The sequence below is a fragment of the Sarcophilus harrisii genome, chromosome 5, assembly GCF_902635505.1.
Source record: "Sarcophilus harrisii chromosome 5, mSarHar1.11, whole genome shotgun sequence".
Lineage (NCBI taxonomy): Eukaryota > Metazoa > Chordata > Mammalia > Dasyuromorphia > Dasyuridae > Sarcophilus > Sarcophilus harrisii.
The window spans coordinates 244813969-244826704 of record NC_045430.1 but is presented as its reverse complement, the minus strand read 5'-3'; the positions used below and the strand labels follow the sequence as shown (position 1 = coordinate 244826704).

General features: G+C 36.5%; 1 protein-coding gene across 2 annotated transcripts in view; it reads left to right on the top strand.

Moving 5' to 3' along the window:
* Positions 1-12736, top strand: part of CDK6 (cyclin dependent kinase 6) — a 260245-nt gene that overhangs the window by 57854 nt on the left and 189655 nt on the right. For both annotated transcript variants that reach the window (XM_031940016.1, XM_031940017.1), the window contains exon 3: positions 7099-7234. In XM_031940016.1, the coding sequence (XP_031795876.1) occupies positions 7099-7234 (136 nt within the window). The remainder of the gene's footprint in view (positions 1-7098; positions 7235-12736) is intronic.

Sequence of the window (12736 nt, the reverse complement as noted above, 5' to 3'; positions counted from 1 at the left end):
GATATTGAGGATCACTAGCTATTTATATAGTGTATTACAGTTTGCTGAGCACTTTAGAGGTAACATCTCATTTTATCTTCATAATTACCCTGTGAAGGGGATGCTGTTATCTTTATCTCAAGTTAACAGATGAGGAAACTGAGGTAGAAGGCAGTTAAGTGATTTGTCCCAAGATGACATTGCTAGTAAGTATATCTGAGGCTAGATTTGGACTGTCGGTCTCATCACTGGTCTGAGTTGCCCATTTCTGAAATGATCTCAACTTTGAGAATGGAGGCTTTTCCCTAAAATGGACACGACCAGTTGCATATCAACTTCTCTGTTGGCTCAGTTGTTAGAGCTTACTTTGTTTGTATACTCAAGGTTGTATATAGTTGTTTATATCCTCAAGTTTGCTGGATTTCTCTGATTCAGATGGGCCAGGTCTCATTTCTTGGATGCTTTTCAGGCTTTCACCTCAGTTTTGTTTGGGGGATTCCCATTGACTTTGAAAAACACTTCTATATCTGTGTTGAGTATAGCAGCTGCTGACATGGCAACAAAAATACACAACATAGAAGGGGAAACTAGACCAGTAGCAATTCTACTGAGAGTGAACTTAGGGTAGCAGAGATAGCTATAAATATCTCCTAGAGAACTCATCGAGAGGAAGGGCTCTTTATTCTTAGGGTCTTGTGATCATAGATTTCATGTGGTCTATGGCTCACAAGGGGGAGAAATTATCTTTATTTTCAATAACCTCTAATTGAAATTTTGCATTTCCTTCAGTTATTTAAAAGAATTAGTCTGAGAAGAGATCTATGTTTCCCAAACTGCTAAAGGGTGTCCATAACATGAAAAAAAAAATTAAAAACTCTTGATCTAGGGGAACATTTTGAGAAAGGAGGAAGGAAATGAGCATTTATTAAGTGTTTACTATGTGCCAGGCATGGTGCTAAACTTTGTACAAATACTTTCTCATTTGAGCTTCACAAGAATGATATGGTACTCTTATGATGCTCATTATTTTTTTTTATTTTAAATTATGACTTGAAGGAAATGCTAAATTTTGATTATAAATTAGTTAAAATAAAGATGTGATCCCCCCCCAAGTTCATGGCCCCCCCAAAATCTATCTCTGGACCCGTACATCTAAGAACTCCTAATCTAGTTCAACCCCTCATTTTACAGATAAGGAAACTGAGGTTTGAGAATTCACTCAAGTTCTGTGAGCCTTGGTTTCTTCAAGAGCAAAATGAGATTTTAATGGGTTCTATTCATAATAAATCAGAAGTGTGAAGTTGTAACAAAAACACCTTTGGGATCATAGGTTTCGTTAAAAGAAATATAATGGTCTTTCTTCTCGGCTTCTACAACTAATAGAGCATTATCACGTATTAAGACTGTAATACTGTAAGGATAATTCTTTGCATGTAGTTGAAAACAAATTGGTTAAATTGAATTGGATACATTTGTGAAATGAGAACATGACTTGTTTGGATTTGTATTTTAGACATACAATCTGGCTCCATATTCTTAATTAATAAGTAGCTAGAACTGACCTTTGGGTCTAATTCTGTTGAGTGAATATTTAGAAAGTTGTGTTTACTTAGAATCATATTCTTTTAATGTTATTTTGCTTTTGTATCATCTATACTCCTCCTCCCTTTTGCCTTCTTAGTGGGCTATCTTTCATAACAGATAAGGAGATGGGGGGGGGGTGACAATTTAAGGGGGAGAAAGCAAAAAAAATTAGGGAATCAGGAAAGGGAGAAGAATCAATTAAGTGAAATAGATTAACACATTTAAAATCTGATAAATTGCACACTGGAATTGACTTGAAATTAAATCTAATCTGTGACACTAAGTAGCAAGTCACTTTACTTCTGCCTACCACAGTTTTCTCCTCTGTAAAAATGGGAATAAGAATGACCCCTATGTTCCAGGAGTGTTATGAGGATTTCAAAGAAGACAATATTTGTAAAGTGCGTTGCTAAATTAAAGCATCACCCTGCTACTATAGATATTATATTCAAACCTGTGAATCCCTCAACCCTACCCTCAATGGGCATCTACTTTGTTTCTAATTCTTTGTTACCCTATGGTATTTTTTTAAAAAGTACATAGCTCTAAATATTGTGATGCATATGGCTATATTCCTAGAAGTAGAATTTTGGGGTTAAAGTGTCTGGATTTTCTAGCCACTTTTTTTTTTTTTTTTTACATGATACCAAATTACTTTGCAGAATGCTTATACCAATTGAGAACTCCACCAACAATGCATTTATGTAACTATTTTACCACAACTACTCCAGCATTTACTTATTCCCATCTTTTTCATTAAAACATATTCTTGATTACTTTTGCAATCTAATTCTTTAGCAACTTTTCTACTGTCTTCAAACAACTCAGCCTGTCTCAGCCCCCATGAATTATGTGTTATTATAATCAATAGCCATTGAATTGTATTCTTTCCTCTACTTCTCACTTGAGTACTCAAAAGGGTACATTCACTGTTACAACAATTGGTTTTGTATAATTTTTTCTTTGACCTAAGAGAGAACTCTTTGGAGGTAGGATAGACCCAGAAATGACAATGATATAAAAATAAAAGAAATCTTACTTTAAAATAAATAAACAACTACTTTCCTTTCCTCTAAAAGATAGCTAAAACTCCTGCTTTTCTCAATCCTGCCCAAAACAATCTTCTTTTTTCTTACTGAATTACAGTCTTGCAATAGCTGGAATGGCCTATTTGCCAATATATTAAATACCTGGCAAGGGAGATAAAGGTGTTTTAGAAAGTTTTTTATTTTTAAAGTAAGTGTTGGTCAACACAAAGGAATCACACAGTTAGGAAAATGTTTCCAGTGTTTATGTTCCGATGTTCAGACCCTGTCTGGCTCCCTTCTCATTTGTAAGGGTTTGGGGTTATAGGCAGTCTGACTTATATTCCTCATTGATTCATAGAAATATATTATAGAGTGTTTTAAGCCACTAAGATAGCTTTGAGAAGACTACAGCATCTTTCTGTTCATTTTGTTTGCTCCAGACACCATTATTTTACTGGGGTAAGTAACAAGCCTATGTAGTAACTGCACCCCAGCAATATAAGTATTATATGCTAATGACCTTGTGATTGACTTTACAAATACTTATTCAAAATATCTTTCCCCCCACATTAGAACTAATGTGGCCATTAATTGGGGGTAGGAATGTTTCATGGATTTCATTTTTGTCTTTGTGTAAACCCAGCATGCAGCATCAGACTCAGAGATAGTTAATTAACAAATACTTGTGGGTTGACTGATTGGTCATTCCTAAAAGGACAAAATGATATCAAAAGAAAAGCCACATTTTAGCCAGCTCTTTGCATTGATGGTTGGAGCAAGAAGGCACAGGGAAAGGATTTGAAATCTGCTCCCCATACTACAAAGACAACTCAGTCTGAATTAATTATGTGATTTAAAAAATTTATCTTCTGTTTTTACATCACCTCAATTTCCAAATATTTCCCCACTCCTCATACCTAGTACCTTTCTTTGTGACAGTGAATAAAAAAGAGAGAAAAAGATTATTTTTGCTCAACTGGCCAACCCATCAACTATGTCATGCTTCATAATGACTCATACACAATCCTCTCCTTCTGCAGAGAAAAGAAAGGGAGAGGTACACTTTTCTCCTTCTTTAGGGTCAAACTTGATTACCATTAAGTCCACAGTGATGTTTCACTTTTTTTTTTATTCTTTCCATTTACATTATTGTGGTTAATGTGTACTACTTCAGCTACATTTGGTATCAGTTCATCTTAAGTATTCCCATGGGTCTCTGTGTTCTTCATATTCATAGTTTCTTAGAGCACAGTAACACGGAAGGAGCTTTTAATGCCAGAGAAAACTTGGGAAGGAAGAATATCCTTATCTATCCTTTGGGATTGCTTTTACTGTTGTTCATACTACATTTGTTCTTCTCCATAAGAGATAGACTTAAATTTCTTTTTGTTATTCTGTTTCTGACCAGAGTTTATACTTTGGAAGAAAAGTCATTTCAGAATTTTCTTTTCAGCACTTTATAGACTATATATAACATTTATATTGAAATTTTGGGTCCAACAAACTTATTTATAGACAGTAATAAAAATTATTAATAACACTGCACTTTACAAAGAAATGTCCTTATGACAGTTTTGAAGAGTTATGTACATGTTATTTTCTCCATTTTAGAAATGAAGAAACTGTGTTTTGGAGCACTTAAGTGTCTCTGTATAAAGTTTACATTGTTGATAAATGTTGGGATAGGAATTCAAATCCAGGCAGATTATTTTTTGGATCTCCCTGCCTTTATCCTACAAATGCACTTACCTTCCTAGTGAAATGATGGGTTTACTGCTTTTTTTCTTTAAGTGATTTTTTTTTCTTAAAATTGGTTTATGATTTGCTTTGTTTCAGTTAATATTTAGATGTAGGAATTCTGAATTGTGGGAAGTTTTTTGTTTTTGTTTTTGTTTTTTTTTTTTGTCATCAGCCAAGCTTAGCAAAGCTATAATACCATAGTATTAGAAGGAAAGTGGTCTGTAATGCAGCAGTCTTTCCCCATCAACAGCCAGGATTCTTATCCTCCAGATGGCTGTTGAACTTTTCATTGCAGAATCTGTTGTAAAAGAGAAGTGACCTGGAGGGAGGAACAGGCTTCCCAAAAATGTAGAGTAGCCTTTTCATGTTTTGTTGGTCAGGGTGATGATATTCTGGAAAGAAGGCTGCACTTCAGAGTTTAAAGGCCCAATACAACAAGCATATGTTCAGTTAAATGCCTCCATGTCACTCACTGTGCTAAATGCTAGGAATAGAAATACCAGGAAAAATATAGTGGTCCTGCCCTCAAGGAACTTACAATCTAACGACCAAAAACAATCTCTGTCCTAGGTACTCTCAGTGACTTTTGGGCAAGTTTCTACTTTTATAAAATAAGAGGGATGGTCTTTAGGGGACCTCTAAAATCCCTTTCAACTTCCACATCTACAGTTTGAGAAAAGCTATGTAGTTTTTTATTTTTCAAAAGAGTAAAAATTTCACTTAGTCTGTCAACAAGTATTTATTAAACTCTTACTGTATGTCAGGAGTAGTAAAGTGTCATGGTAGATAGTGCTGGACCTGGAGTCAGGAATATCCAGCCTCTTACCCTTACCAGCTGTGTGATCCTGGACAAAGTCACTTAACCGTATTTGCCTCAGTTTCCTCATCTGTAAAATGAGCTGGAGAAGGAAATGGCAAATCCCTCCAGTATCTTTGCCAAGAAAACCCCAAGTGAGGTCACAAAGAGTTGGACATGACTGAAAAGGACTGAACAACAAAAGCTGTTCCAAGCACTGTGTTAAGCTCTGTAGATATATTCTTATCTGGAAGGATGAAACAATTTCTACTTGATAAGAGCTGACATTCTAATGGGAAAAGCAATAAGTATATTTATAAATATATCTAGCATAAATATAAAGTGAATAAATCCAAATATTGACAGAGCAACTAAATGCTTTGATAGTTGGAGAACAGGGAGGACCCTAGCATTTGAGGGGAATCAGGAAAAGCTTCATGCAGAAGTTAAAGACACGCACATCTTGCCTAGTCTGTAGTTCCCTATTTTAGGCTTAAAATTCTCTCTCTTAACTGATACTACAGAAGTTGCTAATCACCACTCTGAAATCTTAAGTCTTTAACTTCACTTGCTTCCATTTTGTTTGTGTTAATGCCACCTCTATTTATAAAATGCATTAAAGAGATGCTTCATTTTGTCAGACAATCTGAAACCTCTGTACTTGTTTTTCATCTTTTTTAAAATGATTGAATGAAAAATATTTATTAAGTACTAGATATGTGCCAGGCACTGTGGTAAGCATTGGAAATAGATTCAGAAGAAACATTCCCTACCCTCAAGGCTTTGATTTTTTTTTTTTTTAAATGTGTTTCTGTATTTTCTTCTAATCAATAGAATCCCATTATCTCTATCTCCTAAAGAAAGCAATAAAAACAAAACTACTGTTAAAAATGTGTAGCTGAGCAGAACAAATTCCACTTTGGCTATGTCTACTTCCTCCAAAATATCTCAATACGTACTCTTGAGTCTGTCACCTCTTATAAGGAGGTGGGTAGCATGTTTCATCATGAGTCCTCTGGAATTGTGGTTGGTCATTGCATTGATTAAAGTTCCTAAATCTTTCAAGGTTGTATGCCTTTGCAATATTGTTATTGAATAAACTCTTCTTATTCTGCTCACTTCATTTTATATCAGTTCTTACAAGTTTTCCTGAAACCATCTCTTTCACCATTTCTTGTAGCACAATAGTATTCCATCACAATCGTATTCCATACCTTGTTCAACCATCCCCCAGGAGATGGGCATTCTCTCAGTTTCCAATTCTTTGTCACTGAAAAAAAGAGCGACGATTGCTATTTTTGTACACATGGGTCTTCTGGTCCCTTTTTAAAATCTTTTTCAGGTATAGATCTGGAAGTGTGGGTGTGTGGGTAAGTGCGTACATACATGTGTACATGGGTACAAACACATTTCAAACAATGCCACCCAAATCATTAAAATGCGTATATCCTTTGACCAGCATTGGGATATGCCTTCAAATTCATTCCAGAATAGCTAGGGCACTTCACAGTCCACAAAACCATCAATGTGTCTGTTTTCCCACAGTCCTTCTAGCATTTGTAATTTTCCGTGTTTTGTTAGCTCCTTTTTTTTTTTTTTTAAGTCAACTCAGTGTGATAGTGTAAATACAAAACCTCCTGATTTGTATGTCTCTAATTATTAAAGTATTTTTTTTTTAATTTGATTAGTTTGGATTTCTTCTTCTGAAAACCACCTGTTCATAGTTAGCCATTTTAAAACTGGGAAATGGGATTGTTTTTCATCTTCTGATACTTGTCCCCTTGGAATGACACTCTTAACATAGTTTGCATTAAAGCAACCCTAAGGAAGGATGGAACTGTTTCCAGAAAAAAAGTTTTCTTTTTCTTCCTTCATTTTTATGTAATAAAATTTGAGGGCTATATATAAGAAATGCTTGCTGCTTCTTTGCTTATTTCTTCCTACTTATCTTTTCTTAAATTTTCCTCTTAGGTTGTTTGATGTATGTACAGTCTCACGGACAGACAGGGAGACCAAGCTTACGCTAGTGTTCGAACACGTTGATCAAGACTTGACCACCTATTTGGATAAAGTTCCAGACCCAGGAGTACCCACGGAAACAATCAAGGTAGTAAGAAATCATTCTGTTTACTGATTGTGCCTGTATCATTTCTATACCGAAACAAGTAGAACTAATAATGTTTGTCGTATTTAAATTTTTAGATTCTCATTTAATAGGAATTTTAAATTAGTAGCTTGTTTTCTATCAGAAATTAATTTTTGTTATAATCCTTCATACTAACCTCAGAGCCAAAGATGGTTTGGATTCAAGTCCTTTCTGCCTTAATAAGGACAGTATAATCAATAGACTTTAATTTTGCTTGATGATTAGAGTTTAGTGTTTATCATTAGGATGTCTTTTATGATTACTCAATATTTTTATAGTTCGATTTTAATTTAACTAGTAAAACTACTAGTAAAAGAAATGTTTGTCTTCTTGTTAATGACTCTTTTTTTCTAAAAGTCTGGTATAAGAATTGAGATTATACCTGTGGTTTCATTAGTATAAAGAACTCCTTGATGAAGATAATTTCCTTTGTGATGCAGCACATCACCTTCTTAAATTACATCTTAGATTTCTAGAGCAATAAGAAGTTAAATGACCTACCCAGGATCACACAGTCTGGATATCTTAGAGGCAGTCCCCACAATTCAGGTTTCCTGGTCTCTAAAGTTGACCATACTGGCTTTACAGGAAAATTCTTTGCATTCTTGGGTCAGTTGGTGTTTGGATTACTATGGGTTTTACTATATTTGAATTTCAGTCTAGTTCTGTTAGATTTGTAGATGTTCATCTGAGGTCCTTGTGAAAAGATCTCCAATTTTTAGACATAGGAATTTGATCCAATGTATCATATATGTAGCAGGATAATTTTAAAAGACTCATAAGAAATAAGAAACTTTTTTCTAAATAAGAAATCCAGAGCTTTGAGGCTCAAAATATGCCAATAAGTTAGAGCATCTTTTGAGGGTTCCGTCACTTACTTATAAGTAGTTTTTCTCTGCTCAGAGTAAGAAGTGCCTTTTTTGGTAGGAGCTGAAATGCGTTCCCTGTTACTGATGAATTTAGCTGTTTAATGGCTCATTTTTCTGGCTACAATTTGACATTCTCTCCAGCCTGGCTTTCCTACAGTCATAAACTGCCCTAAAGACTTCTCTTATACTGTACTTTTGTAAATCCAGTAATGTTTTGTGTAGAGAAATCCCTTCACTTGCCTGGGACTCAATTGTCTTGTCTGTAATATATCAAGTCTAGCCCTTCTAGATAGCTACATGGCACAAATGGAGAGAGGGACAGGTTTCAAGTCAGGAAGATTCCTCAACTCAGTAACTAGCTGGCACAGTGGTTAAAGTGCCAGACCTAGACTCAAGAAAACTTGAGTTCAAATTCAGCCTCAGACCCTTGCAGCTAGCTCTATGTCCTTGGATAACTAACTGCCTTAGTTTCCAAATCCGCAAAATGGGGATCACAATATCACCTATCTCCCAGGGTTGAAGAAAAAAATGAGATAATAATTGTAAAATATTGGTGAGTCTTAAAAAGCTATATAGGGGCAGCCATATGACCCTGAAGTCAGGAGGACTTGAGTTCAAATATGAACTCAGACACTTAACAGTTACTAGCTGTGTGCCTTTGGGCAAGTCACTTTAGCCCCAGTTGCCTTGCAAAAGGCAAAAAAAAAGCTGTATAAATGCTAACAATTAAGGACCTTTTACTAGCTGAAAGACAGTTTTGAGAATTCAGAGGCAAAGTGAAGAACGGGCCATGCCCTCAGCAATCTTGCATTCTACTGAGAGGACAGAACATGTTCATAGATGAGTAAATCCAAAGTAATTTGAGAACAGAGAGTTCATTAATAACTTTTATAGATAGGAAAGACTGAACAGGGGATGACTTTTGAGTGAAGAATTGAGTAAAGCTAAAGATTCTGAAAGAGACAAAACGGAAGGACAAGATCTGATTGTACGTGGGGAGTAAGGGAGAGGGAACACTTAAGGTATCATTTAGCAGCTTTTCCTACTCATTTAAACACCATTTAAATATGTGGGTTTTATTTAAACCACTCCCAAAACCAGGGTGATCTGTTCCTTCTGGAGGTAGGGTAGGGCCTAATATGTGCCTGGGAAACTCAATCTTTACGACGTTATGCCTAATGTCAGCCTTGTATTATTTTTAAGTAAAATGGAAACTGGTAAATCAAGAAAAAGATAAGGGATTTAACTCTGGATAAACAGCAATAATGTGGAATATATGAGAATAACATCAATTCTTTGGATATCTCATGTGACTTTCATTTAAAATCCATTTATAGGAACTAGAGAAAAAAATTCAAAATAAAATTTTATTGGGTCTTTTTAATTCTGCTTTAGTGTATGAGAAATAGATTTGGAAAAATTTTAATGAACACTGGCATATTGTGGAAGGATGCCTAACTCCTCCTTTTCCCTAACCACCCCCTCCCCCATGACCAGAGTCCCTGATGCTCTAGAACTAACGTTCCCTAAAAATGAAAAAAAGATTCTGATTTTTTGTTTCTTTTTTTTTTTTCAATCAGCAAATACTTGGTTTTTTTTCTCCCTCATTCATCTTCCCCAATTTAAAAGAATAAACTTTTATGACAAATGTACATAATCAAGCCAAACAAATACTTGAATTGGCCACGACCAGAATGTACGTCTCATTCTGTCTGGAGTTGAGTGACCTGCTTTATCAATCCTGTGGATTTGTGATTAGTCAGTGCTATTGATCAGCATTCTTAAGTCTTTCAGAGTTGTCTTTCCAGTGTTTTTATTGATGTATAACTTGTGATCCTAATTCTGCCTCCTTCACTGCATCTATTCATTTATTTAAAGCTTCCCTATTGCTCAGAAACATTAGCTTTCATCAAATCTTAGAAGACAAAACATTCCATTCCATTCCTATATCATAATTGATTCAGCCATTCCCCAAATTGGTAGTCACCCCATAATTTCCAGTTCTTTGCCACCATGAAAATGGCAGACTTTTGAACATATGGGTCTGTTTCTGACAATTGTTATTTTCCTTTGGGGGGGGGGGCATCTTTGATAATTTTAAGAGTGTGAGACCTTTAGATTTGCTTGAATTTGTATTTTCTCTTAATTATCTTTAATTTGGAGAGGGTTTTCCCTTAATGCACTGACCCTAACCTTGCTGTCATACCTAGGGTTCAGGCATAGATATGCAGCAACATAAAATTCTGTTTCCTCTGGTGAATCTTTTTAAGGGAAAATAATCAAAAGAGTGTGTAAAATCCCATATATGGGCATCCCTGCCCAATCATGCTCACAACCTCACCCGGCTACCCTCACGGTCACACATTTTCTGCAGCTTGTGGATTGTTGTTATGACCTGTCTTCAAAACATATACTAGCAACATTCAAAATCTACCTTCTTTAAGTGTTCTAGAGACCTGTTCCAGGTAAAAAGCAACCCACCCATCACCTGACCTCTGGCAGCCAACTCATCTTATTATGATGGGAGCCAAACTGGGGCAGCTTTCCATACCTTGCCTTCTCCACTCTCCCCTGCATTCAGCACATCCATTATATTCAATTATTATGTATGGCTCCATGTACTTCTCCATAGAGTATCTCAGTAGTCTTCTGCAGGTACAAGAAATCCCGTAGGACTCATTTTTTGTGCTGTTCATTTTATATTTATTAATAACAGCTAACATTGACAGAGTGCTTTAAGATTTACAAAGTGCTTTATGTGTTATCTCATTTAATCCTCACAACTTTGAAAGGTAGACATTATCCCCATTTTACAGATGAGGAAATTGAGGCTCAAAGAATTAAGTGGCTTGCACATAGTTACACAGGTGACATCTGAGGCAGGATTCAAACTCAGTTCTTCCTCATTAGTCTAGCAACCTTCTATTGAATCTCCTAGTTATCCATCCAATGATGCCCAAAGGGTTCATCCCCCTGCATGTCTTATGCTATATTTCCCCAGATACTCTGGAGGATTATTGTGGTCAGTTAGGACCTTAGTATGGATCTATGTTCCATGAATTGTGACATTGTCGTCGTCCCCCCCCCCCCGCCCACAATCCCTATGAAACTCTTCTCCAGCCATCTCTGTCTTACCTGTAAATCTGGGCTCCCCCTACTCTGATAAAAGAACCTGGTACTCCATCTTGTCTGGTCACTGCCCACAGTTTTCTCACTACCCTGCCCTTCCCACACTTGTTGTGACAGTTAAAATAAAAGCTCTTTGAAAGCCAGGACTGTCTTTTGGGCTTCATTTTATATCCCCGGGGCTTAGAATATGTTCTGTGCTTAATAAATGTTGTATCTTTGTCATATCTCTCTCTGTCTCCTTAAATCAGTTGACTGGTTAACTCTCCTCCATCTTTCCACCCCTAAGTGGAGGGAGGAAAAAACAGCTCTAATGGATCTCTCCCCCTTACCATTCTCTTTCTGTGTCTCTGTCTCTGTCTTTTTCTCTTTGTCTTTCTCTCAATCTCTAAATTCCCCACTCCTTCCTTCCGCCTCCCCTCTCCTTCTCTCTCTCTTTCTCTCTGTGTCTCTCCCCTTGGTCAGAGTCTCAGTGTCTGTCTGTCTGTCTGTCTCTCTCTCTCTCTTTCCCTGTCGCTCTCTCTTTCTTTCTGTGTCTCTCTCCATCTCTCTCTTCCCATCTCTTTCTCTCTGTGTCTTTCCCCCTCTTCAGTCTCTGTCTGTGTGTGTGTCTCTTTCTCTCTCTCTCTCTCTCTCTCTGTGTGTGTGTGTGTGTGTCCCTCTCTCTTCCCTTTCCTTTCTCTTCCCCTCCTCTCTTTTAACCTGAACCTCTTTCTTCACCTGTAAAATGGAGTCATCAGACCTCTTTCAATCACTTTGCAAATCTCAAAGGTGTAATGTACATGCTGCTGAAATTATTAATGTTATCACTATCTAAGCTCTTTAAAGGCAACTAGCCTTTCTTTTTCTTGGTACAGAGCTCTGCATATATTGGATATTCTATAAATGTTGGCTGGTTGGCAGTGCCATTTACAGATAGTAATTGGAAACACAGAGATGGCGTCACTTGAAAGAGAGCCCTGTCTCTCCTCTCCATACCATCTGGCCTCCTGACAGAATCCACCTCAGAACAGAAAGTATTTTCCATATACCTCGATGTGACGCTAAGTAAATAAAGCTGTATGGAACTCAGAAAAAGCCAGCAAAATTCAATCTGTGGCACTTATTTGTGAATCAAATCTGATTTTTCTCTTAGAGTGGATTTTTTTTTTAGATACCTGTTGTTTATAGTGCTTTCAGCAAAAGAAATAAAACATATTATTAGGTTTACTGTACAAAATCCAGACTGCAGAGACTTCTGACAGATGCTCTGACAGCACCTGTTTTCTGCCTCCAGGAAATATCTGCTTTCATGAATAATATCTGCTTGCTGTAAACAGTGGCTTTTATGTTGGTGTGGGATGCTTAGAACTGAATCATCTCTCCCTGTCTGACATAATGGAAAGTGACTAGTTCACTGGGCTTCAGATGAGGAAAACGGCCCATTTCCCCCATCTTCCCACCCCTGAAATGGAGAAAGGAAAAAAAA